Source organism: Lampetra fluviatilis, chromosome 18, assembly GCF_964198595.1.
Source record: "Lampetra fluviatilis chromosome 18, kcLamFluv1.1, whole genome shotgun sequence".
NCBI classification, from domain to species: domain Eukaryota; kingdom Metazoa; phylum Chordata; class Hyperoartia; order Petromyzontiformes; family Petromyzontidae; genus Lampetra; species Lampetra fluviatilis.
In genome coordinates, this window is record NC_136292.1 from 11,137,054 (window position 1) to 11,162,214 (window position 25,161).

At 46.0% G+C, this 25,161-nt stretch overlaps 2 protein-coding genes across 2 annotated transcripts in view; one reads left to right on the forward strand and one right to left on the reverse strand.

Moving 5' to 3' along the window:
- The first annotated feature begins 2,357 nt into the window (after positions 1-2,357).
- On the forward strand, positions 2,358-4,001 carry LOC144937036 (muscarinic acetylcholine receptor M1-like). Its single transcript, XM_078864273.1, has one exon. The coding sequence runs from the start codon at positions 2,358-2,360 to the stop codon at positions 3,999-4,001; it is 1,644 nt and encodes a 547-aa protein (XP_078720399.1).
- A 6,775-nt stretch (positions 4,002-10,776) lies between these two features.
- LOC144937230 (uncharacterized) overlaps positions 10,777-25,161 on the reverse strand; it is a 46,708-nt gene continuing 32,323 nt past the window's right edge. The window contains exons 12-19 of the mRNA XM_078864609.1: positions 23,374-23,520; positions 22,309-22,368; positions 21,317-21,437; positions 18,489-18,581; positions 17,821-17,872; positions 15,407-15,556; positions 13,802-13,883; positions 10,777-12,402 (exon numbers count right to left, since the gene is read on the reverse strand). Coding sequence (XP_078720735.1) covers positions 12,367-12,402; positions 13,802-13,883; positions 15,407-15,556; positions 17,821-17,872; positions 18,489-18,581; positions 21,317-21,437; positions 22,309-22,368; positions 23,374-23,520 — 741 coding nt within the window. The 3' untranslated portion in view covers positions 10,777-12,366. The remainder of the gene's footprint in view (positions 12,403-13,801; positions 13,884-15,406; positions 15,557-17,820; positions 17,873-18,488; positions 18,582-21,316; positions 21,438-22,308; positions 22,369-23,373; positions 23,521-25,161) is intronic.

Sequence of the window (25,161 nt, forward strand, 5' to 3'; positions counted from 1 at the left end):
TCAATCAACTCCTTCATCCAGCAGTGGAGTGGCAAAGGGCTGTAACAATGGTTCACTTTGACTGGGTGACTGCAGCGTTAAGACTGCTCGCCTGACAATTGGGAGGTTTCCAAGTTCAACTTCCAGTCGGGCCAACTCAACCCATCTTCTCTCTAATGGTAGATAATGTTGGTTCAACTGTGATTGTCTTATGGATAAACTTCTCCCTGCCATTGTAATATGAAATTGTCATCGCTGGCTCAGGCCTGCCAGTGGTGATGAGCGCTTGGCCCACAACTGATTTGAGTAGCGAGGCTGGATAAATCTTTTCCATGCGATGGTAACTATGGAATTGTTCAGTTGAGATGCCTGCTGTGAGTGTTACAAGTTTTTCAAATCTTTAATCTTCAGTTTCCTTTTGGGAAAACAAAACATCCAGAATTTCTGTTTCATTCCACAAACAAGGAACATTCACGGAGTGCGACCCTCTCCGATTTAAACCAAAATGTGGACAGTGCACGGTGATAGAAGACGGTTGGTGACATTTGATGTGTTCTCATGGGTTGATTTAGTCAAATCTCGCAAGATTACGAGTAAAAAAATGTGGATATCAATATAAAAGTGAGACAGACACAGCTCACGATAGGCAGCAGCAGTAGCAGCAGCGACTTGGCGCCGCGGTGGCGAGATGTTCACTACCTCGCCTGAAAAAAAATGTTAAAATACTTTTAAAAAAACACGCTTTAATGAAATGTACCGTACGAGTGATCGCAGAACTCCACGACTCCAGGAAGTGGCCCCGAGGCTCGCCACAGCGTAAGGGGCCGTGGTGATTTACAGTCAACGTGAGTTGAGCGTGGACAATTAGACCCAAGCTGAAACACAACATATAAAAAAGATGGTTTAAAAAAAATATTTTTTACTTTTAATGATAGAATATCGTATTGTCACCAGTATGACATACGTATACCAAGTTTTCAGTCGATACCGCATTGGGAAGTGGGTTAAAATTGTGTTACAAGATTTGAGGATACGACAACAGACAGTGAGTTAAATAAAAGCGTGTAATAAAAATAGGTCGTGGGTTCGTGTCCAACCTGATGCTTACTGAATATTTTGGAGTTTGCATGTTCTCCCATTGGTCGCGTGGATTTTTCTCCGGGTCATCAGAAGGTCGCATTTGAAAAAGAGCTAGATAGCTCAGTGGGTCTTACCTGGTCAAATAAAACATTTTAGTTTAGCAGCACATCCGATGATGAATGTGGCCTCGTTACATTCACGCTACCCCTCCACAACTTCCCGACAGTTTTAATTGAAGATGTCCATTTCAAGACAATTATTGAACTTGGTGTGAGCCGTGACTTGGGCCTTTGATCGACGACGTATCGCACTTTGAACCACCCATACTCGATAACAGTTCCTGAACCGAGTAGCCGATAATTGGTTGTGTTGTTGAGGAACTGGAGCTTCATCAATATATCATCCCCCGTTGTAAGAGCGCCTCTTGAGGGGCGTCGTTGATCGCTGTGGCAAACGGGAGAAATGGCACCAGCTAAAAAATACCCGCGGTGGGTGAAGGGACGTGGATGTGAAGGGACGTGGATGTGAAGGGTCGACGGGTAATTCCTCCATTGCTGCACCCTGAGAGAGGCAACGAGGACCACGTGACGTTACACCGATCCTGTGTTTCTATCAGCGTGCACTGGTAACCATTTTACCGTCACGAAACGTTTGGAGCTCGGAACCCGCAAGCGGTTAGCGTTGATTTAATTTTGTTTAGAGAGGCGTAGCACCGCTGTTGTTAAAGACATTGTACTCGCCGAAAGAAAAGTGTAGTGACACCACCGCACTATATGATAGCTGGTGCCAAACTGTGCCATACGCCCTCCTGCATGACCTTTTACTTACGATTCCCTTCCAATGACGTATACGTGCATACACGTACGTCATCTGAATGGAATCTGAAGAAAAGCTGATGATGTACACATACGTCATCGGAACGGGAAAGGGTTAATTTATACATTTGGATTGGAATCAGAGCGTCACACTCTGGCAATGTTCCTAGTGAGCACTTTGACTAATCTGGTAAATAAAACTAGAACTAATAAGTCAGCAAATACATGCTTTTATTCATTCAGGAAGGCCTCCCTGAGTTTGTGAGCAATTATTTTAGGTTGTTCTTGTCTTTACTCTGGAATGATAATTTGGAGAAAACCCACGCAGACAAGGGGATAATGCTGATTTTTTTCTCATATAATACCGATGTTGTTTACAGGGCGACTCTAGGAGAGACCTGAATGTGTGGACGGAAACGCGTGTGGATCAACTCCGCTGTACAAAACACGACGTTGCATCTGCCAACTCCCACAGGCACAGCAATGGAAGAAATCAATATTCAACACGAAGGCATCGTTTTGAGCCCCACCTCTCAAAATCCGAGCGCTGCTCTGACGCTCAACTCGAGCACCGGCGATCTGCTCGCTGGGAAACAGAACGTCGCCGAAGTCGTCGTCATTGCCGTCGTGGCAGGGATGTTCAGTCTGATCACCGTGGTCGGCAACATACTCGTGATGCTCTCCTTCAGGGTCTGCAGGCAGCTCAAGACGGTGAGCAACTACTTCCTGCTGAGCCTCGCCGCTGCCGACCTCATCGTCGGCCTCTTCTCCATGAACCTGTACACCGCTTACATTTTGACGGGCCGCTGGGCGATGGGCACGGTCATGTGCGACCTGTGGCTGACTCTGGACTACGTGGCCAGCAACGCTTCCGTCATGAATTTGCTGGCGATCAGCTTCGACCGGTACTTTTCCATCACTCGACCTCTGAAGTACAAAACCAAGCGGACAAAGAGGAGGGCCTCCATTTTGATCGGCCTGGCCTGGACGGTATCGTTCGTCCTCTGGGCACCGGCTATTTTGTTCTGGCAGTACATGGTCGGCAAAAGGACGGTGCCGGAGGATCAGTGCTACATCCAGTTTCTCTCCGAGCCCATAATCACGTTTGGTACAGCCATAGCTGCCTTTTACCTGCCCATCACCATCATCATGGTTCTCAACTGGAGGATCTACAGGGAGACACGGCGGCAATCAAGGCAGTTTGCGACTCTGCAGGGCTCCGAGTCCAAGTCCAGGAGCCACGTGCCGACAGGGACACGAGGATGCTTGACCTTTCTGAGCGACGATGATTGCGACGACGATTACGACGAAGATTGCGGTGCCAGGGCTCACGACGGAATCCACTCCCCGGCAAGCAAAACGTCGCAGGGCACTCAGCCATGGAAATGCAGCTTGCAGAGCTGTGAGGGACACGTTGAGACGATGCAAGAGGAGGAGGTTGCGTCGCTGGGGTGCGCGGTCAGCTCCGATGACGAGCAGGAGCCTGCGAACGTGCGGGTGGACTTTTGCGCCAAGCCAGCTGCCGCAGCAACAATTAGAAGCTCTCCACGGCCTTCTGCTCCATCTGACGACCGCGATGACCCCATGGCAGCGGCCGCTTCACTCGCGAGCAACGACGGTGAAACTGACGCCGAGCCGCAGCACGGACGGATCAACTCAACAGGAAGAGAACACGACCTTGGAGAAAGCAACTGTGCGACGCTTGTCGATATGTGTATCGAGGAGTCCCTCCAGCAACGGGACGCCGAGAGAGAACCGCCACGTGAGGACAAGTCTGCTGCAGACGAGATGGTTCTGAAAGGACGATCAGACAGAAGGTGCAAAGGAGGGAAGGCGCCCAGCAGCACGGCGAGGAGACACTGCAGCCTGCTCGCCAAGGACAAGAAGGTCGTCAGGATCCTGTGCGCAATATTGCTGGCGTTCATTGTGACGTGGACTCCGTACAACATCATGGTGCTCGTCTCAACGTTTTGCGACGACTGCGTCCCGAAGAAGTTGTGGCACTTGGGATACTGGCTTTGCTACGTCAACAGCACGGTCAACCCGATGTGTTACGCGCTGTGCAACATGCACTTCCGCAAGACGTTTAAAACGATTTTGTCGTGCAAGTGGAATGCTGTCACGTAGGGGACAGTGTCCGGCTTGCATTGGAAACACATTTATTTCCGATACTTGTTCTACATATAACAGCTAAAATAATTGATGAGCACGGCAATGGATTAAGAACGTTGCCAGTTACACGGTTCCCGTCTATCTAAGAAGCAAACACCACGTGTAGGCCGTGAGAATTCCTTAGTTCTCCGAGGTGTTTATCGGGTTGTAACGCGCGTTCTTTGGCGTGATGTCCGACGGTTTCGCGCCACGTGCTAGGAGCTTCTTCAGGACCTGAATCGAGCGTCTCACATTCTCTACCTCCGTTCAGTTCCTGAAGCTAGACGATGAATTGTTTCATCGCAAGATTGTGAGAGGACTTCATCATCCAGTAGTGGATGAATCTGATGATTCCTTGTAAAAAAATGTGTCAGTTTTGTTGCCAGATAAAAGGGTAAAAAAACAATTATCATATTTTTTCTTCTGGCAAATGAGGTTCCAATGGTGTAAATTCTTACCGCGAGCTCTCATACTCTGATGGTGCATTGTCTTTGAGTTGTGCGCCTTTTGGCGTCATCTGGTCCAACACCATGTGAGACTAGGCTCTAAGGAAAGCTGTCTCGGGTGTGGACCAATCAACTTCAAGGACAGTGCATACATTATCAGAGTTATGTTTTTTGTTTGCATTATGACTACAGGTATTGTGGTCTATGCAAACATCACTCCTTGTAAAAATAAAGGTGTCAGTTTTGGTGCCAGATAAAACATTTTTTTAATCGAATCTAATGATTTTAATTCTAACCATTACAACACGAATCTACCATTACGTAAGAAAATTGTCTGTTTAACTTTTAATGTTAATTAAAAATACAATTTTTTTTATTTCAATTTTCATTTGCGCAGCACTGAATACAAACAAACATATCATTGTAACCGTATGGGAGTTAAGGCTAATCTTTGAATATTAGTAAGTTTAAAAAGTACTCATATTTTTAAACGAATCTTAGCTATAATTAAATCATGAACAGTAAACATTAAATAATTTACAGGAGACCCTCGATGATCCGTGCTAATGACGCGGAGGACGGCCGTAGATAATACAAAAATGACGGATAATCCAAAAGTATAAATTTTCCGTGGATCTCTACGCCAAAAACTACTAAAATGTGTATAAATTATATTTACGTTTTTCAGCCATCGCAGTTTCGTAAATTAAAACTCACGAAACAAATGATTGGATAAATCACCCAAAATAAAGCACAACTGACAATTGTAATAGTTACTTTCGATTTAGGATGAATTCTAACGATCGACCAATCGATGCACGTGCTCGGTGATAGAACTTTCCTGCTCCCACGCAAATACTCGGCCCACTAAGTGGACAGCAGCAGAGCCATGCCAATCAACATCAATCAAACTCCGCCCATTGTTGTAAAGATATGCAACTACTCTACTATAGAGGCGATCATGTACATTTCGGATTAACCAGAGCACATATTTGTTCGGTTTAAGTGCGTGACTTGTAATAAACATTTCCAAGTGTAACAATGTATAATGACTTCGGAACACACGGACTGTAGAGGGTTTCTTCGTTTATTTTTCTATCTCTTCCCAGCGTCGACTCGATCTCACATTTATGACTTTGAGGACATAACGATCTCTGACTATATAGCTGACTGACTATATAACGACTACGGCGGCGACAGCGACGATAGCGAAGACAGCGACGAGAGCGACGACGGCCAGGACCCCGAACCCCACGGCAGCCTAGAACCCTGCTTCTCGCCCCCTTTTATCCTCCAGCGTAGCCATGGCTCCGTTCCTGGCCATGCCCCTCTTCTTAAACTCCCTCGCAGATGCCCGAAGCCTCCAGATCGTTCCCCTCTTAGTTCCCTGGCCTGGTTATCCCCCATTATTGCTAGGCGTAAATACTGCCCCTGTTGTAATCCTATACTGTTTTCACACCCGTAGTTACCACTTGTGGCCACTAGTCCACACACTGTCTCTACAAATGTGTAGTGACATATGTAATCTTCTTGGTTCTTTCGGTAAAGTCACGTAGAATGGAAATAATAAAATAATGAAAATAAAACAATAAAATAATTCTCACGACGTTTCGGCCACTACTTGCGTTATTTTATTATTTCCATTCTACGTGACTTTACCGAAAGAACCAAGAAGATGAATCCCTGCAGTCACGAAAGCTTTAAATCGAGACATATGTAATGTAGCAGCAAAGCGCTGGCTGCTGGCGGTGAAGGGGATCTGCAGCTTACAGCAGCCCTGACGTCAGCAGGCCAAGTTATACACCAAAGGGGGATCTAGGGGGGAAAGGTCACAGAAGGGGCACACCAAGAACCCGCTGGTAGGTTCTAGAAAGGGGGCGTGGCCTAGGGCGGAGCCAGGGCACGCTGACAGTATAAGAGGGACCTCGGGGCTGTCGTATGGAGTGGGATCCCCGTCGTGCTGCTGGAATCTTCACCATTCTTCTCGTCGTCGTCTCCGTCTTCGCCATCTCGGGCGTCACCAGTCAGGCAGCCTACCAACTGTCCTGACTGGGCAATGTCGTCGACTATAGACGGACTTATTGTGAAGTTCTAAATTTGAAGCTTTCGTGACTGCAAGGATTCATACTCTTTGGTTTTTTCGGTAAAGTCACGTAGGTAAAAAATAAAATAAAATAAATGAAAAAACTAAATTAAATCACGACGTTTCGGGCGCAACACAAGCGTCCTTCTTCAGGTGGGGACAACGTAGCGAAAGCACAACCGCTTAAGTGTGTCTAAGAGATGGCTGTGACGAGGAATTATATAGTCGCGGGGGATGGAGGGAGGGGAGGGGCCAAGGTGAGTGTCAGCGGGCTGTGGACTGGGAGGCAACGTTGTGCAGCACGGGGGGGGGGGGGAGGGCGCTGGGAGGTAACGCATGGAGTTCAAACTGAAGCTTTGTGATGCAGGGGGCGGAAGTAGATAAGTAAGCTAGGATTAAGCAGTCTTGTGTTATGCTGCCGGGGAGGTAAATTAGAAATGCGCAAGATGAAAAACAACGTGTGTTAATGGTGATGGTAGTGTGTGAAGCTGGGGGTAACAGACTGGGAATATGGATATTATGAAAATAAATCTAACCTGGCTGTCGAGCAGTAAACTGCACGGCAGCTAAAGTTTAACTTGGTTAATTACATCTTTCCAATGATTGCTCAATTTGAATCCATCATCTCGATTGAAGTTATGTCTATGTTTGTATATCTGGAAAATTAGGAAGGCGCAATCTAAACTTGCACGCTCTAAATAACGTGTGGCAATGGTGATGGCAGTGTGTCAAGCTGGGAGTAGAAGACTGGGATTATGGATATGAAAATAAATCTAAACTGGCTGTCTAGCAGTAAACTGCACAGTAGCTAAAGTTTAACTTGGTTAATTACATCCTTCCAGGATTGCTCAATTTGAATCTATCATCTCGGTTGAAGTTATGTCTATGTTTGTTTCATAATCATATCCATATTTCCAGTCCGTTACCCCCAGCTTCACACACTACCATCACCATTACCACACGTTAGTGTTTTTCACCTTGCGCATTTTTAATTTACCCCCCCCCCCCCCCCGCAGCATAACAAAAGGCTGCTTAATCTTAGCTTTCTTATCTACTTCCGCCCCCTGCATCACAAAGCTTCAGTTTGAACTCCATGCGTTACCTCCCAGCCCCCCCCGCCCCGCGCTGCACAACGTTGCCTCCCAGTCCACAGCCTGCCCACACACTCACTATGGCCCCTCCCCTCCCTCCATCCCCCGCGACTATATAATTCCTCGTCACAGCCATCTCTGAGACACCCTTAAGCGGTTACGCTTTCGCTACGTTGTCCCCACCTGAGGAAGGACGCTTGTGTTGTGCCCGAATCGTCGTGATTTAATTTTGTTGTTTTCATTTATTTTATTTGATGTTTTACCTTATTGTGAAGTGTTAACCCCGATAGTGCTTGTTAATAAAGAGTACCTCAAACTCTTAAGTGTCTCCGAGTTAGTCACTACAAATGTATAACGGTTTTTAGATGATTAATTTGGGCTTAAGGGAATATCCACGAGTGATTAATTAATGTCAAAATCTCAGGTGCACGTTTAATCTGCTAATTTTGATGAACTGCGTGCGGATAATCATGATTGCCCACGTGGTCCACTTCTTTAATAATTACAACATACCTGTTAACCCCTTACCAGCACCTACATTATTACAGACCAATTCAGACCTTATTGGTCACCCCGTGCCCTTGTAAATCTCAACGTTCATCCTACGAAGTCCCATCACAAGGGAGAAACACAAACAAATAGACACAAAAAATGCTGCCGCATTGAAATGGCTATACGCCTCATGGCCCTGAAAACAAAGTGTCCCTGTACAAGAGTACGGGTACACCGTATGGGTTGACAGATATGCTACAAGGTGGGCAGTCTAGGAATCGGACTTTTGCAATATACATGTTATTTAATTAACTCAGCCGATTGGTATTGTTTGCAAGATTTTTGCACTTTTTTAACAAAATAACTTTTGCTGGTTTTCATGTTAGGCTCGTTTTTGATGCATCGTGTCAACCACTTGGGAGAGGTGTTTGCGACGGGCGTTGCTGTATCGGTCACGGAGCTTGACTTTTACAAAGTAAAAGGAACTTCTGGTCTTTTGCATTGCAGATGCGTGCATAGAATGTGCCAGGAATTTCAAGGTTTCGCTGCAGATTTCTTGCCCAGTTCAGCAGTGTGTGTTGCACCCGAAACGTCGTGAGTTTATTTTTTATAGATTATTTTTATATATATATTTTTCACCTACGTGACTTTACCGAAAGAACCAAAGAGTATAGTGTGAGATAAGGGGGTCACGGCAACTCAGAAGTTTGTGAGTAAAACGGGACAAAAGGGAGAGGAGGTTGAGATGGGTGGGGCCACGTGTGCAGGGTTGGAGGAGGTCAGGTTATCCGAGACAGGCACAGGAGTGGCCAAGGGGAAGAGGAAACACCAAGGACAGACATTGGGACACTGTTCGAACTAGGGCAGTATTTATCAAACATTTTTGGTTGGTGGACCACTCGGCCGATGCAAATATTTCCGCAGACCGCCCGACCACCTCCATACCTAGGTGACAAAACGTGTTCGCTTCTCTCTCTCAATACCAGTCATACAAAATTATTCATATTGTAGTGAGTCCAACTGAATAGCAACCCGTTTTTATTAAACTCTTAGCACAACATACTCCAGGCTACTAACACAACACACACTCGGGTGGTGACCACCCAACTAACCACGCTACAGCAGAACTAGAAACGGTTCCGCTCTCCCGGTCCGGATCATAAGCTGGGTCCTGGACCGCGTGGCTGGAGGCTTCTTCAAGCTTGACGTGGATATCCTGCCTCTACAACAGTAAGAACCCTGAGCCCCTCACAGGGCCCCCCTTATATTGGGCCGGGCTGGGGCTGGCTCCGCCTCTCGCCCCGCCCACCTTCTCGATCTCTCTCGCCATTGCCCCGAGGCTCTCGAGAGTTCATCCCGGACCACATGACCACCCATTGGCCCCCTCCACCGGTGGCCTCCCTCCAGTATCATCCAGTCACGTGTCCCCAGGTCAGCCAGAGTATCATGCCCCCAACATAACCCCAGCTAACTGACGCTCTCTCGTTCTCTCAACGGGAGCCCGCACCGCACGCTGTGCCTGGTGCCACCGAGCTTAACCAGCGCTCACCCAAGCCCCCACTAGGGCTGGTACTTCACCCCGTGTCCAGGGTGACACAAAACAGGAGACATCCCGCCGTGGCCTCGCAGGCCCGGCACCACAGTGATTATTCCCAGTCACTACAATATTACCAGAACATAAAACATTTCTATTTAACTCAGCGAAAAGTTTTTTTTTCTTTCAGGGGGGGATGGGGCATTTTGATCCCAGGGTTAGTGTAGTGTAATTTTTAAATGAAATATCATGGGTAGAATATTAATTCGTGTCCGATATAAAACGTATACCCATTGTTAGTATATCCGGATCAATATGCATTTGTATTACAGCCCGCAGACCACCTGGAGGACCGTCGCAGACCACTGGTGGTCCAGGGATCACACTTTGAGAACCACTGAGCTCAACAAATTATCACTGCCTCAAAATGAAAACGACATCTCCCTGTGAATTCCTGCTGCTAGATCTCACAAAGTTGACATCCTTGGGCCTACAAGGTCCGTGCTTACTAAGGAAAGAGTTTCAGGTGAAATGTGTTTTTTATAATAGGTGACATTGCCTGAAACGTCACCTATTATATGTTTCATTGTAAGGCCACAGTGTAACTTCAACAAATGTGAGTTTTTTTTAAAGAGCTACGGATGTTCCCGATTTTCGAATTCTAAAAATGCCAAAATCAGGCCGAGATACAAAATTTCATATCTTATTTTGTTTAAATCCAAGCATGTGGCGCCACAGGAAGTGATATAACTTTCACGTATGCGGTTTTCCCGACAAATGTGGGGTGACGTGGCATCGGGTGGAGACACACTACATGATTACAAAATGTAAATGATCAAAAAATCTGATAAGACATTAAAACTGTGATAAAAAAATATATAACCCGAAACTCTTTCCTTAGTAAGCATGGACACCTTGAAGGCCCGCAGTATGTCAACGTTGCAAGATCTAGCAGAACAAATTCATAGGGAGATGTCGTGGCATCAGTGAGTCACGTGATTGACCTCTTGACCTTATTTTCAGCAGAGCAAGTCCACTCCTGCAATGTAAACCAACGTGCGACCGACTGTACAAAATCCCACTCTAATATGGTAACATAATAAGCTTTTATTTAAATACTGCATTCGCAAACATAACATAGCCACAGGCGAGAGAGATCCCTAAACGTAACGTTGCTGTAAACGTGAGATTTCGATTGAGCGACGTCTAATTCATCTCCGACGAGTAACATGCGCCGCAGGAAGGCATCGAGATACACAGACGTAAATATAACAAAGTGATAGAAATAATGCACGGTGCAATTATAAATATAAAATGCTAGGTCATATTAAAGTAATTTTACATACCGGCCCATTGGATTTAATTACAATTGTTTTTGGCTATGTAATACATTTGTAGGCACAGCACTCAGTAGTTTATTTCGGGTTGACAATAGCCTGGAAAAATCAGCCGCGATATTTCATTTGCATAGTTTGCACTTCGCGTTTGTACAATCAACTGTGTTTACATACTTATTCACAATAATCGCAAGTGTTCGACTCGGTGAAATCATGGTGAAACCACCAAACATTCCTCTGTAAAAGAACAAAATCAATGTCACACGGTAACAATAAACGATTTGTGAGTTGGGAAAGTGTTACGGTATTTTGATAACAATGCAATGTATGTACACATGACCCTACCCTACAGGCTGACCCAATCTCACACGAGTTGCGAAAATACATGTTTCTCTTTACACCACTTCCTGTCCTCTTATCGCTTGCATCCTTCGCTGAAGGGAGACACAAGCCAAACACAAATGGGTATTGTTTTACAAATTAGTAACCTAAGCTCTCTGTACCAGGCTGTCACACATCAGATTTAATCTTCGCAAATGATAAGAAAGAATTAAAGTCGTGGTCACGTTACTGTTACGAGTTCTGGAATAGCGCCCTCCAGCGATGTCACTGCGGTACGATTTCCATACCATTAAATACGTCTAGGTCATGACGCACACAGTGCATTGTGGGAAATTGTACTACAGTTACATCACAATGCGCGGTGCATTGTGGGAGCAGGTACTAACGCTACATGACGATGTGCGGCGCATTGTGGGAGGTAGTACTGAGGTAACATCACAATGCATGGTGCATTGTGGGTATGTGGGAGCCGGCCCCACAGCGACATCACTGCCACCCAGTGTCATGCTGGGAGGTGGCCAAGTTAAACCAATCGAGGTCGGCTTACACTGCACAATGCCAAACTCTTCGCCGCAGGATTTAATCACGAGTCAGTTAAAATGGGTTGTAAAGGTGAATGTGACATTTTTGTAAATTCAAATTTGAACTGTCACATCGCTGTGGACCAAAGTTGTGTTTGATTACAAAAGTAAAATAACATGAAATATACTTTTGGGTCGTGTCTCCCTTTCATGGAACCCCTTTTGGTAAGTGTAACGCAGTTTTAGTTACGTCGGTAAGGAGAGACACTGGCGGGCAGGATAAATGTACGCAACTAACGAAAATAAAATGATTTGCACGACAAAGAGAATAAAAGTACAAGTGGTCAGGGACGGGTTCTACACGTGGAATTTCACGAGGATTGTTAGCGAGTAAAAACAAAACGCGATATGACCTGTATTGTGGGAGCTGGTGATGATACACTCGTATGTGTGTGGGGGGGGGGGGGACCGCGGGAATCGTCAAGCCTCGACGTCTCATTGGAGTGACATCTTCTTGTGGATGTTTGCTTTCTGTGAGAAACACACAGGTGCAGAGAAAAGTAGAAAATGTGTAAAAAAAAGCCACATCTCATACTCAAAAAAATTTAAATAAATTAACACGTTCCGTCAATAACAGTGGCTTTAAAATAAAAATAAGGGTGACATTTCTTCCTTCACATGTATGTGCTATGAAGAAGGGTCATTGCCTGAAACGTCGTCTAATAAATGTTGTTATTGACGAATGTTGCTTTTTTGTTATGTTTGTGCACCATTGCCAAAGCAGCATCACCACATTCAGTTTTTCCACATTTATAGGAAAAAAAAATGTACATTACAAATTATAATTCTCAAGAGTGAATTATTGAATCGGACTGCAGAAAATAAATTAACACGACCGAAAGGAGCGTGAAAACACACACGTACGTGTGGATTACGCAGTCCCTCCATTGTATCTATCCGATCGGAGGGACTGTGTGCCGAGTCATGCTCAGACTGCAATTTGACCTCCTGACCTTCCGATTTTTCCGCGGTTTCACCCAATCGGATTACTGGGCATGGCACCCACAATTCATCTCCAAGATGATATGACGGATCGCCACGATTCAACGCCGCTATTCGAGTGAAGGACGGATTCACCGGTCTCATTTTTTCACAGGCTCGTTTGTATTATTTCTCGTTTTTCAGTGTCGTTCAAAATGTAACTGGAGCATTTTAAAATACACCAGTTGCACAAATCATGAACGATCACTTCACGAACATGACTTGACGCACACGGGCATCACGTGCATAAAAATTGGTTTTCATCAACAACTCAATGGATCGTTGCATCCGTCTCAATTTACAGCTTCATCAATCCATGGATGGATTTGGAATATACTTTGGAATATACTTCACCACGGTGGTCAGAGTGGGTTGGTGAGGGGTGACCCAGAACCAGTTTCAGATATCACTCACCACTGATGCTAACCACGGCTGAGAATCGGACTGACATCACTGTATTTATAGTAAATGCGCTACAGCTCTATCCCACCCTCCCCTGCCTCATTACAAGCAAATTGGATGACTCAGCCTTGTTATTTACACGGGCAATCCAAAGCAGGCAGCACAGGAACAAGGATATTATTTTAAAACCATCTAAACGCAGCAGAATGGCTCTTATTTTGTTGTTATCCTTGCCACAAATCCTGTTATCCAGGGGAACAAGCAGATCTAAGGTTTTCCATCATATACACTCCCAAGAGATTCACAGTTAAGCTAAATAAAGAGGTAAAGGTTTTTTAGAAGAATACCACAGTGGCCTTGCGAAGCTACAAAGATCCGAGGATAATAATAATCATATAGTAATCACAATTTCAAATGCGCACATGCTTCCCCAATCGGACACAGCGGAGGCACGCAAAGATGGGGAGATAAAAAAAAAATCCCATACCAGCCCCGAGGTCTTTTTCTCTGCGGTGATGGCTTTCATTTCGCTGATTTTCTGCTTCACGCTCTCTTTGGCTTTCCTCAACCTAGACAAGACACACGGACGATGAGTCACAAACGAAACAATCGCCTGGGCGGGGGGGGGGGAATTGGACACGGGGAAAGGCGGCGATGTGCTGGACACCGGCTGCAACGGGCATCGATGACGACCTCTTGGTTATCATCGGCAACATTGCCATAAAGAGTAGAACCATCGACATTTGTCTATGACATGCCAACATTCTCTTGCAGTTTAAAAAAAATGTACACTGTATTCTCTGGATGGTAAGATGCCTCGGAAGGTAAGAAGCAACCCCAACTCGTGCCCCGTATCAATAAAGTAATACAAACCTCGTCAATAACAAAAACAGTCGCCATTCACCACTCAGTGGTAGTGAAGTATCCAAGGCTCGCTGACATGACGTCACAGGACAGACCGAGGTGTTATGGGTTCATTAGTCACGAAGACAATAATCACCCGTATAGCCGTAACTTACTTCTGGGGCAAGTGCTGTGAGCACCTACGAAGGTTGTCACCGCACACGAGGGGGTGGGTGGCCAGCACCACGCCCGGCTGTCATCGTCTCCCCAGTGCCAATGTTTACACACTGCACCAGGTACTCATTTGAGGCTGAGCTGATCTCGGGGAGGATCAGTTAAAATAATCGTGACTGATGTTGGCCTTGAGCTGGAATCGAACTCATGTCACGGGGTTTTGGAGCGTCGGTAATCGGAGGCCAATGTTTTGGAGCATTGTCGATGAAGTGAATATCACACATACGCTAATCGCAGTCATCAAAAGGTTGATCAACTGGTGCATGCCAAGTTAATGGTCACGTGATTACACACACTGCAAACTGAGTAACAATACCTCATTACTGGTACCTGCCTTCATTTTTGTAATCTAGTTACAGTAAAGGGTTGCGCTTATAACGCATGATATCCCAACAAAGGGGCGAGGGCTTCAAGTTATGAAGCTCCTTCCCTGCCCCTGCCTCTTGAACTCGATCCCAAGTCATATCAGAAATGCTGTTGGCACAATTAAATCTTTACGGTAAAATGTTTGTAAACATTTTGGTTTCAGTTGGCTTACCGTTGAGCTGCATTGATTGGCCAACGGCTGTTTGAGTGTTGTTTTTTTTATTGGCAAGTGCCCTGAATCGCGCTATATATAAGCACATTTTATCACCGTACTCTCCGAGGTTAGGAGACTCCCACCCCCACCCCCGTATCTTAAAGCCAAGGTTCGGGGGTGCATCTTATAATCCACAGAATGAATCGCCTTCCAAAAGACGCGCTTTGACCCAGTTGTTCATACTCATCTTCCAGACGATGGCCCTGCCACGAGCGATTCAAATTCATCTTCCGCAAGACGTCTCTCACCGTGTTCAAGCAGCTACTAGTACACATCTTCGGCAAGAATAGTACTGCATTCTCCCGATTTAAAAAAAAACGATTTCTTTCATAAACGACCCCAAAAGTTAGGGGTGCATTTTACCTTCACGAGCATCTTATAGCCTGGAGAGAACGACAACGTGCCAGGACAGGGCCGGGGGGCAGAGGGACTTACAGCTCGGTGGCGATCACTTTATTCTCCTTCTTCCAGTTTTCCTTGAAATCCGAGCAGAACTCGAGCCACACGGAGAAGAAATGCGAGGGGGTCACCTCCTTCTCCCCCGACTTCGGCTTGAAGCAAAAAAAGGCGGCCGTGTCCAGGAAGCTGCCACGCATGAGAGGACACCCCGCAGCGGACGACTCAATAACTAAACTAATTTGTATTTTACCAGGTGAGGCCCACTGAGCTATGCAGCTCTTTTTCAGAAGTGACCTGGCCACAAATCATAGCCCAACGAAGTTGCTTATCGTGTGGAAATTTACAGCAGCCAAATACTCTAAACGCATGATCCTAAACGTGGAGGGAAAACCCAGAGGACGACACGACCACGGGGAGAACATGCAAACTCCAAATATACAGGTGTCAAGGGTCGGGATTGAGCCTACGACCTCCTGTATATCAGGCAAGGGAGTTAACATCTCGCCACTGCAGTGCCCACAACGTCCAGATGGTGCGATGTCCGCACGGCGCACAGTAGACCAAACGAAAGTATTGCCTGATAATCATGTACACACACACATAGCCACTTTCGTCAATCCACTGCTTGATGAGGGCATTCACACCTCCGTTAGTTGTTGCACTTACTTGACTAAACTTTTCCATTCCTATCCGTGTGCTTTTGATGAAGACAAGGATGCATAGATGTAGGAGCAAAAAAGTACAAAACAACGGATTGTGGCCATACTGCCCACTGCTGCCCACAACTTCGCCCCCAAGTCTACAACACCTGGTTTGTGCATGGCGGTCACCAACGCAAGCATTTATCCAGGCTTGGCTCCCGAGGTCCGATGAGATCGGCAGCACTGCGGGGCGATTTTGTCGCAGGCTGAGAATAATACCCATGCTACATTCTATCAGTCATCAGGTTAATACATGTATAAGAGTGTATGTATGTTTTACGACACTTCACGTGGCCTCAAGGTGCACATGGCCTGGCACAAGCGTCGTGGTGACGTCACCACCACTTAGTGGCGAATGGCAGTTGTTGTTGTTGTATGTTTTAGAGATAAAAGTGTATAAGAGTTTGAGACTGCACTCTACGCAGCAGCATCATTAAATAATTTGTTCAACACAGAATCATTATATGCATGTTGAACTTCTCTCGCATCGTATGTTGCCAACCGTGCTGATCAGAGGTGCGGCGAAGAACAACAAACTAAACACAAAAAGCAGTTCTACAGAAATGGGTTTTCAATCCAGATTTAAAAGTGCTAGCCTGCTGAAGTGACTAATTGCTCATCTCCGGCGATGATAATTTCGACTTGCAACGCACCGCTGCCGATGCACAGTATTCGCTCGCTCTCATAGACAGAAAACGACTCAGAGGTGCAGGGAGAAACCGCAGGCGAGCAAGAGGACAGCCACGCGATAAGCTGGTGCCGACATTTGCCCAAGCTCTGCAGTCCTCTATACATTAAGGTGTTCACGGCCAATTCATGAGCGTTTACATGGGAGAATATCGGAGCACCTGGAGAAAACCACAAGTGTAAGGGGGAAGCACTACCTCAAAGACAGAAGAGGTGTAGTTCACATTTGTAGTGACTGTGCTTGTCACTGTATGGTGCCGGGGCTTACGAAGCCACGGCGGATAATGTGTTGTCATTATGGGCAGCCCGGGGTTACGGGATGTAGTATTAGCCCTGGCGAGGCTTGGCTGAGCGCTGGTTAGCGCGGAGGCACCGCGAGCAGTGTGCGGTGCAGGCTCCCGGTGAGGGAGCGAGAGGGAGCGTCAGCCAGCCAGGGTTACGTTGGGGCATGATACGCTGGTTGACCTGCCGACACGTGACCGGATGATATTGGAGGGAGGCCACCGGTGGACGGGGGCCGCGGGGCGGTCACGTGGTCCAATGGAGCTCTCGGGAACGAGAAGGAGGTCGAGAGGCCTGGAAGGTGGGCGGGGCGAGGGGCGGAGCCAGCCCCAGCCCGGGGGCTGCATACGAGGTTCTTCGTATGCTGGTGTTACGAAGATCCACGTCGGGGAGAAGCCTGTAGCCACGCGGTCCGGGACCCAGCTCGTGGTCCGGGCCGGAATAGCGAACCGTGTTTAGTTCTGCCGTAGCGTGGTTAGACGGGCATCAGAGACCCGAGTGTAGATTGTGTTATGTTATGTACCGTTGTGTAAATAAATAGTGTTGCTCCTAAGATAACGTCTGCGACTCAGTTGGACTCGCTACGTATGTATGCTTTACTGCACTCTCCTGGCGATGACACCTCCTCGACACCCACGGGAAGGGGGTTTCGCAACATCTGTGCGACCCACCAACCCTCGGTGCCCTCCACACACAGGGGCTCGATTACAGGCGAGCACAGTTACCACCACCACCGCCGCCAGGCTCTGCTGCCCATAGCCAGTGGCGGCTTCCACACACCTTGCCTGCGTCTCCTGTAGACGCTTCTCTTCAACTTCTCGGTCAATTTTCGCTGCAAACGACAAATGAAAAGCAATCGTTTACAAAGCAAACTCTCTCATTTCAGGTAAACTTAAAGTCACGAAAAAAATGCATCACGTTGAGATGGTATCGCTACGTCACCTGATTTATAACTGGATGTTTCCCATCTTCCACTTAAAATGATGATGATGATAATAATAATAATAATGCCATCGACGTATCCAGGACACTCGTAAAGAATTTCACGACTAACTTTAAAGAGAGTCCTGCATTTGGATGTTTGGCCGAATTCATTTTAAGGAGTGTTTTGCATGGGGGAGGAAGTACAAGGCCATGAGGGAGGGCGTGTGGCACAGTTTGGCGACAGCTATCATAGAGTGTGGTCGTGTCGCTACAGTTCTTTGCGGGGAGTACAATGTCTTTAAAAACAACGGCGCTACGCCTCTCCCGAGTAAAATTAACGCGAACCGCTTGCGCGTTCGGAGATCCAGCGGCGAATGGGACACCCACCCTGTAGCTTGCAAACGTCTCGGAACGGCAGAAGGGTTAATCAACTTAGTTGACAAATCGTCCTAGATCTACTCTTCCAATGAAGGAGACCGTGGGATTGTTGCCTGGTGAGGTAAAAAGAGTGAGCAGGACCTCACCTTGGTGCGTGAAGGCTTCCATGTGGGATTTGAAAGGCTCAATGTGTTCACTCTTCGACAGCTTACAGACCTTCTTCAACTCCGACTCGCAGGCTTTCAATGGGGGAAAGAAAATATCTATTGCTTTAATAAGGCGTCTCTCAGATTCACTGCAATACCATGAAGCCGCTTGGAAATATAAACAAACATTGTACATTCGAAGAAAATGAGGGCAATGCACATGGACATGCTTATAGAATAGTTCCCTCTCTCGAAAAAAAAATCCCTCTTTTATTTCTATTATTTCATCGGTGTCATGTCATGAAAAGAAGCACCCGCTTGGAAGTCGTACAGAGTAGACAGTTCATGAGACTGACAGAGAACAGCCCATAGAAGAAGGTATAATAGAACTAATTCTTAGATGCCTTCTAATGACAAGGGAGCACCGCATACACTACACAGAGAACACGTTCATGACATCGCAGTCAAACTCATTATTTAAAGTCTCAGAGCTGCAATGTTGCCAAATTATGTTAAATAAAACCCTCATGTAATATACGATGGGGGTTTGCATCACTTGCGACTGGGATGAGACTGTAAACTCACAACACTCGGAAAAAACGATTTAAATCGCAGGCAGATGAAAGCTGGATTCGAACCCACGCTCTCAAGAGCGAAGAGGGGGGGGGGCGACACGGAATCCTGAGCCACACCACCCAAATCGACACTCGCACTGGAAAGCGGACTCCGTGAGACTGAAATATACGGAATCAAAAGGGGGCCACCAATTACTGCACAAATAAACCGTCACATTCAGATTTGGTGCTGTAATTAAGTTGGTAAAATTCCAGGTGGGAAATGCTTAATACACATTTTTCAGTTTGACTGTCATGTGATGAACATTAAGTGGTCGAGCAGCAGGTGGCAATGTGGTGCCACCCTGGAGTGTAGACCAGAGGTCACTTAAAAGAATCTCAGATGTTGCTCTGTAATATCTGCTTCTGTAATCTGTTCTCTAACACACGGGATAATTGGGGGGGTGTGGAAGTTGCACTGCTCTGACTGGATTATAATATTTATTTTACATAGTGTCATTTTTGCAAATTGCATCTAAAAAACCGCTGAACATTGCAATCCACACTAACGTCATCAAAGATGGTGCTAGAGCACCACAGAGACACAACGCGAACACGATCAAGGGTATGGAGGTGAACACAACACAAACCAGGTGAGGTGACAGTAAACACTTAAGCTCCTTCATCATGGGACCTCCCCTTGCCAGTATCAAAATATAAGAATAGGTTTTACCTTTTCCAGAAACAAAACACGTGTTAAGATGTTAAAACACCAAACTGAAACCTTTTGCAAGTGTAACACCATGAACACACGGTGTACTTACCAGCACTAGCGGACATACGTCAGCAGGAGGTGATATGTGGGCAACCGAGGTTCCCCAGACCCCAAGAGGGGTGGGGCTGGGGAAATATTCTAGGATCCCCTGGAACACTCCGGAAGGGAGGCGTGGCCAGGGACGGAGAGACCCTAGGAGGTGTATAAAAGCCGGACCCCTTGAACGGGTTCGGCAGTCGTCCTCAAGTCGAAGACAGAAGACTGGGCTTAGAGTAGGACCCTGGTACCCCCAGACCCGACGTCCTTGTAAGGGCCGAAACTGAGGTGGGACAGTGGTCAGGACCCAAGGCCCTTGACTGGGTCGGATCAGGAGAGCCTCCCCTAGGGCCCCTAGCCGGAGTGTCGAGTGGGTCCCAGTATTAGGAGGCACGATAGCCCAGAGGCCATACCTCCCCAGGTAGCCGGTGTAAGGGGCCGTTGCCCTTCATAGTAGGGACCTTGCGTTGAGTTTATTTGTTGAATAAACTGTTGCCTTAAGTACCGACTATCCATCGTCTTTGGGCTCACTACACAAGGAATCATGTCTGCGTTAATCACATATTGTTTGCATGTCCACCACACGTATATGTGGTTAATGCAGACATGATTCCTTGCAAAAGGTTACAGTTTGGTGTTTTGATATCTTAACACCTGTGTTATTGCAAGAAAGGGTAAAACCTATTCTTATACTTAAGCTCCTGACACATTACGCCGATTGGACAATTGGGATAAAATGGCACTCTCACACTTGTAACAATGGGATTGTAAAAACAAGAAATGCAGGTTCTGGTCTTAAGCTTGTAGTTTCAAATTTGACTCGACTGGACCTTATTAATTGGAGACCAGTTTGACATATTCTTGGTTCTTTCAGTAAAGTCACGTAAAGAACCAAGAATATGAATCCCTGCAGTCACGAAAGCTTTCAATCGAAATCAGTTTGACAGTTTTAAAAGGTGATATATAGGTATTTGGTGAGGCAAGCCGATGCTAATAATGCACAAAAGCTAAATACGTTTGTGAATAACACTGTGGCCATAAAATAAAAACACATATATCCGAGGCAACGTTTCAGGCTATTGCCCTTCTTCATAGCAGTGTTATCGATGAATGTGTTAAGTTTTCAGGATTTATAAAGTCACAGGGGCACTATGCTATGAAGGACGGTCATTGCTCAAAATGTCACCTATTATAGATTTTTTATTGGAAGGACACAGTGTCAGTGACGAATGCGTTCTTTCATTAATTGTTCTTGTGCACTACTGCCAACGCAAGTACTAAAATAAAACCACCGAAATAAAGACAACTGGTCGCGTTACGTATTCTTGGTTCTTTCGGTAAAGTCACATGTTGCTTTATTTTTATTATTTTATTATTTCCCTTCTACGTGACTTTACCGAAAGAACAAAGAATATGAATCCCTACAGTCACGAAAGCTTTAAATCTAAAAATGGTCTCGTTACCTTTAAAATCCTTTCTGAGCTCGCGCATATCCTTCTGAATGTCCTCAAACTTGACCTGGGCAGCCTGGAACAGCTCCTGTGGCTCTGGAAGTGGGAATATGCTCCGCTCTGTCCCAGCGTCCTGCCCAGGGACAACAGCAGGAGCAGCATCATCATCATCATCACGGTCCATGGGCAGATAGCCCGGTAAGTGTCTGCTGCACATTTCATCAAATGATTCCACTTTCCTCTGTCCTGTGCCCATATGCTCAAGTAGTGCCACATCTTTCCGGCACCAATCTCTTATGATGTCGTCATCAAGCCATTCTCTGTTAGGTCTTCCTCTTTTTCCGGTTCCTTCCATTTTTCCCGAACAACAACAACACACTTTAAAATGTTGCTGTTGTTGTCCATCCCACATATATGTCCAAATAGTGCCGGTTTCCTTCTCATCACTGCCTGCATCAGGGTCTTCTTCTAAGTGCAACCGTTTGCTTATTTCTACATTGGTCACTCTTTTTATCCAGGCTTGGGACTGGCTCCGATATCCACTGGATTGGAGACCCCCACGGACAACAGGCAGGGTCTAAAAAAGCAGCGTTTTGCGAAATCATCTGTCAAGCATCTTTGCCCTGTTACTAGAGTTGGCTAATTCGTGAGCCGGCATGAAAGCAGTTTTAACGGATACTTTGTAAAATAATTAAGATGAGGAAAATAATTTGTACAAATCAATTAATTATTTGGGTTAAATCGCGTAAATATGAATGTGTCGTTAAATGCAATGTCTGCCCTCATAGGAGTGAAATCGTCAATCGGAACGTAAATACGAGTTGACCGTGTTACGAAGTGGTAGGCTTCAATGTGGCAGTGAGCCGTATAAAATGAAGCTACGTGGGTCATATGAAACGAAGCCACGTGGGCCGTATCTAGCCTGGAGTGGGGCCATAGGCTTTTCCCTAGCCATTTTAAAAGTGTGTAGCCATCTTGTAACCCGCTGCTTAAGACTCACACACCTCGTCGAAGTTCTGCAGGTAATAAGCCACGATGTAGTTGACTAAACTAATGCGATTGTCCTGAGGGAGAAAACACAAACACAGTATCAGGGCACGTACAGCTATCACTTCTAAAGCTGTTCTTTTTTTAAACCTTTATAAAGGTGCATCCTTGCAACTTGCTTGCTCACACCACTGCTGATGGAAGGGCCTACTCTGCCACGCTGGCCAGACATGGAGAAGTTGGGAGTACCCACACTTTACCCCACCACACGCGACCAGCCGATCGACTGTCGTATAAATATTTATTACTCTTCGATGGACAGAGATGGGGAGGATTAAAAAAAAAAACTTGCACCATCGTTTGATGATCTCGGTATTGCAGCGGGCTGCTAACCATTGTATCGAGTAACATAATTATTTAATTAAAATTCAAAAAATTTCATTGAAATTCTAAAATTCCAAATTTTACTTCATATGTATATATCCGAGGAGCCTTTTCAAACCAATTCATGGTCACGTGTGTTTCTGCACCTATTATTTTAACTAGAAAAAAGTAAACGGCAATATTTTTAAATCAAGTCAATCCACTGCTGGATGAGCGCATCCCCACAAGAAAGAAGTTCTACATACATACAGTACTTCACCACGCCATTCATTGTGGGTTGGTGAAGGCAGGGAGCATCGACTTTAGAGACTAGAACAGTAAAACAATGGACTTTGCTGCACCAGCATCTCTTCTCCACCATGTCGCCCCACAAAGATACCCTGAATCACCTTAACAGACTGTTAGGGCAAGTGTTGTTCGCGAGCACCTATGAAGGCCGGCACAGCACGAGGGGGTGGGCGGCCAGCACGATACCCGGCCGCCTTTGTCTCCCCAGTGCAGATGTTTACACACCGCACCAGGTACTCAACGAGGGGAGCCTCAGAACCGGTTCAAATAATTGTCACTGGTGTTAGTGGCTGTGAGCGGGAATCGAAAACGGGTCGCCGGGTTCGTGGCGCAACGCGCTAACCGCTACACAGCCGCACAGAAACCTACAACACCTGCACTATGTGGACCGAAAACGTGCACGGACATACGTTACTCTTCACGTCACGTAGTTTGGGTAAAATTTCCAGCGCAAATCCGTCGGCCTGTCCACGGGTCCTGTTGCCGCCGTTCATGTAGTTCCCGAAGGTAAGAATGAGGCCCAGCACTTTGTGGACTCCGGCGCTGGTCTTCAGTAGCTGTGCGAGATCATTTCAGCGGGTTAAACATCCTGCAGCGTTGAGTTAAACACATCTATAGTGGCATGAAATTCTGCAGTGCCGATTCGGAGTTGCGAGTCGATTCAACAAAGGTTTCGTTTTTTTATCTCGATTGTATGGCCCCATTTGTATTTTTTTCCTTCGTCCTGTTTGTAAATTTGTTTGTTACATTAGCCTGATTTGAACTTCATTGTAAGTGGAACACACGTCCCCCAAGACTGAAAGGACATTTTCACAATTCTGGAAACTGCCTGACAATTCTGCTTCTATCATCAAAACGTTCGCACCCAATTGTTTAATATTACGTGGATCACTCTTCAATACCGCACCAGTGCTGCTGAAGCAGTAATAACTTGGCACGTCTGTTCAAGTGACAACTTTATTAATTGGCCGTATCGGGTGGCGGAGGGTTTACGACACACATTTTACTCACGCGATCGGACCCAAAAATCACTTACGAATCGTGAACTTTACCATATCGTTTGTATAAGGAGCAAGTGATCGATTCTTACTCGCACGATGGAATGCACGTATCGTGAGAGTGACAATCGATTTTAGCCAACATATTGATGCGTCGCTAAATGCCAATCAAATAACTGCAAAATCAACTTAAATCGTAGGTTTCCGGAACAAATACAGTGGATCAATGACAAAATTACATCACAAAACAATTCATGGACTAAAAATTATATTATGGTTTGTTTTTATTTGGTGCCACTTTAGTATCACGAAATGACAACTCTCCCAAGCTGTATCTTGTATCCAAAACTAGTTTTCAACGTCACAGTTTCAGTTCAAAATAGTATTCATTTCATTGTAAATCGCACCTACAGCTCTCAGATGTGCTCTGGGGTTGCACCGCGTGTTGTTTGGCATACTCGCCGACATTACGCTCGTACGTATGCATGCATGTTTAACTTATTTTGCACCGTACGTAGCCAACCACGCTCATCGGAGGTGTTGGGAGCGAAACGTCAGACGCCGTCATGAACAAACCTCACTGGTACAACCCGAAAAAGCATCGAACGGCAGCACAAGGACAACCGAGAAAACCTACGCAGCCAAACATGACGTCATCTAAAACTTACAACATCTGCATAGACCAGGCAGATAAATTCTCAAAACCTTAAACAGAAGCACACCCATAATAAGCTTCCAGGAGTGTGCAAACTGTAGGGAAGGGAACCCTAATGCATGTTGAAATAAATATTTAAAATGTTGACAAAAACGTCACTGTATGAATGCTTTTACAAACACTGATCATGTTTGAACGATCCTTCTGCAGATAAACGTGTAAACAGCTTCGCAGACAGTTACCCATGAACCATAAAAAGATCTTGCTTCTGACACAGGATCCACATCAAACGGAGGCTTTTGTGTAACGCCTGGAAAACATTACCAAGCGTCTTCCTCTTTGCCAGACAATGACTTTATTTACTCTGTTAAGTGCATGCTGCAGCCATAATTGCTACGGGTGTTTAAATGTGGCTGCCATACAGTGGTGTGCGGTGCACACTGCAGCACGCATAGAATGTGGTATGCAGTGCTAGCTTTCTTGTCATCCGTGCCAAAAAAAACCCTCCAAGATGACAGTGCTCCCTGCCAAGTCTACAATTTAGC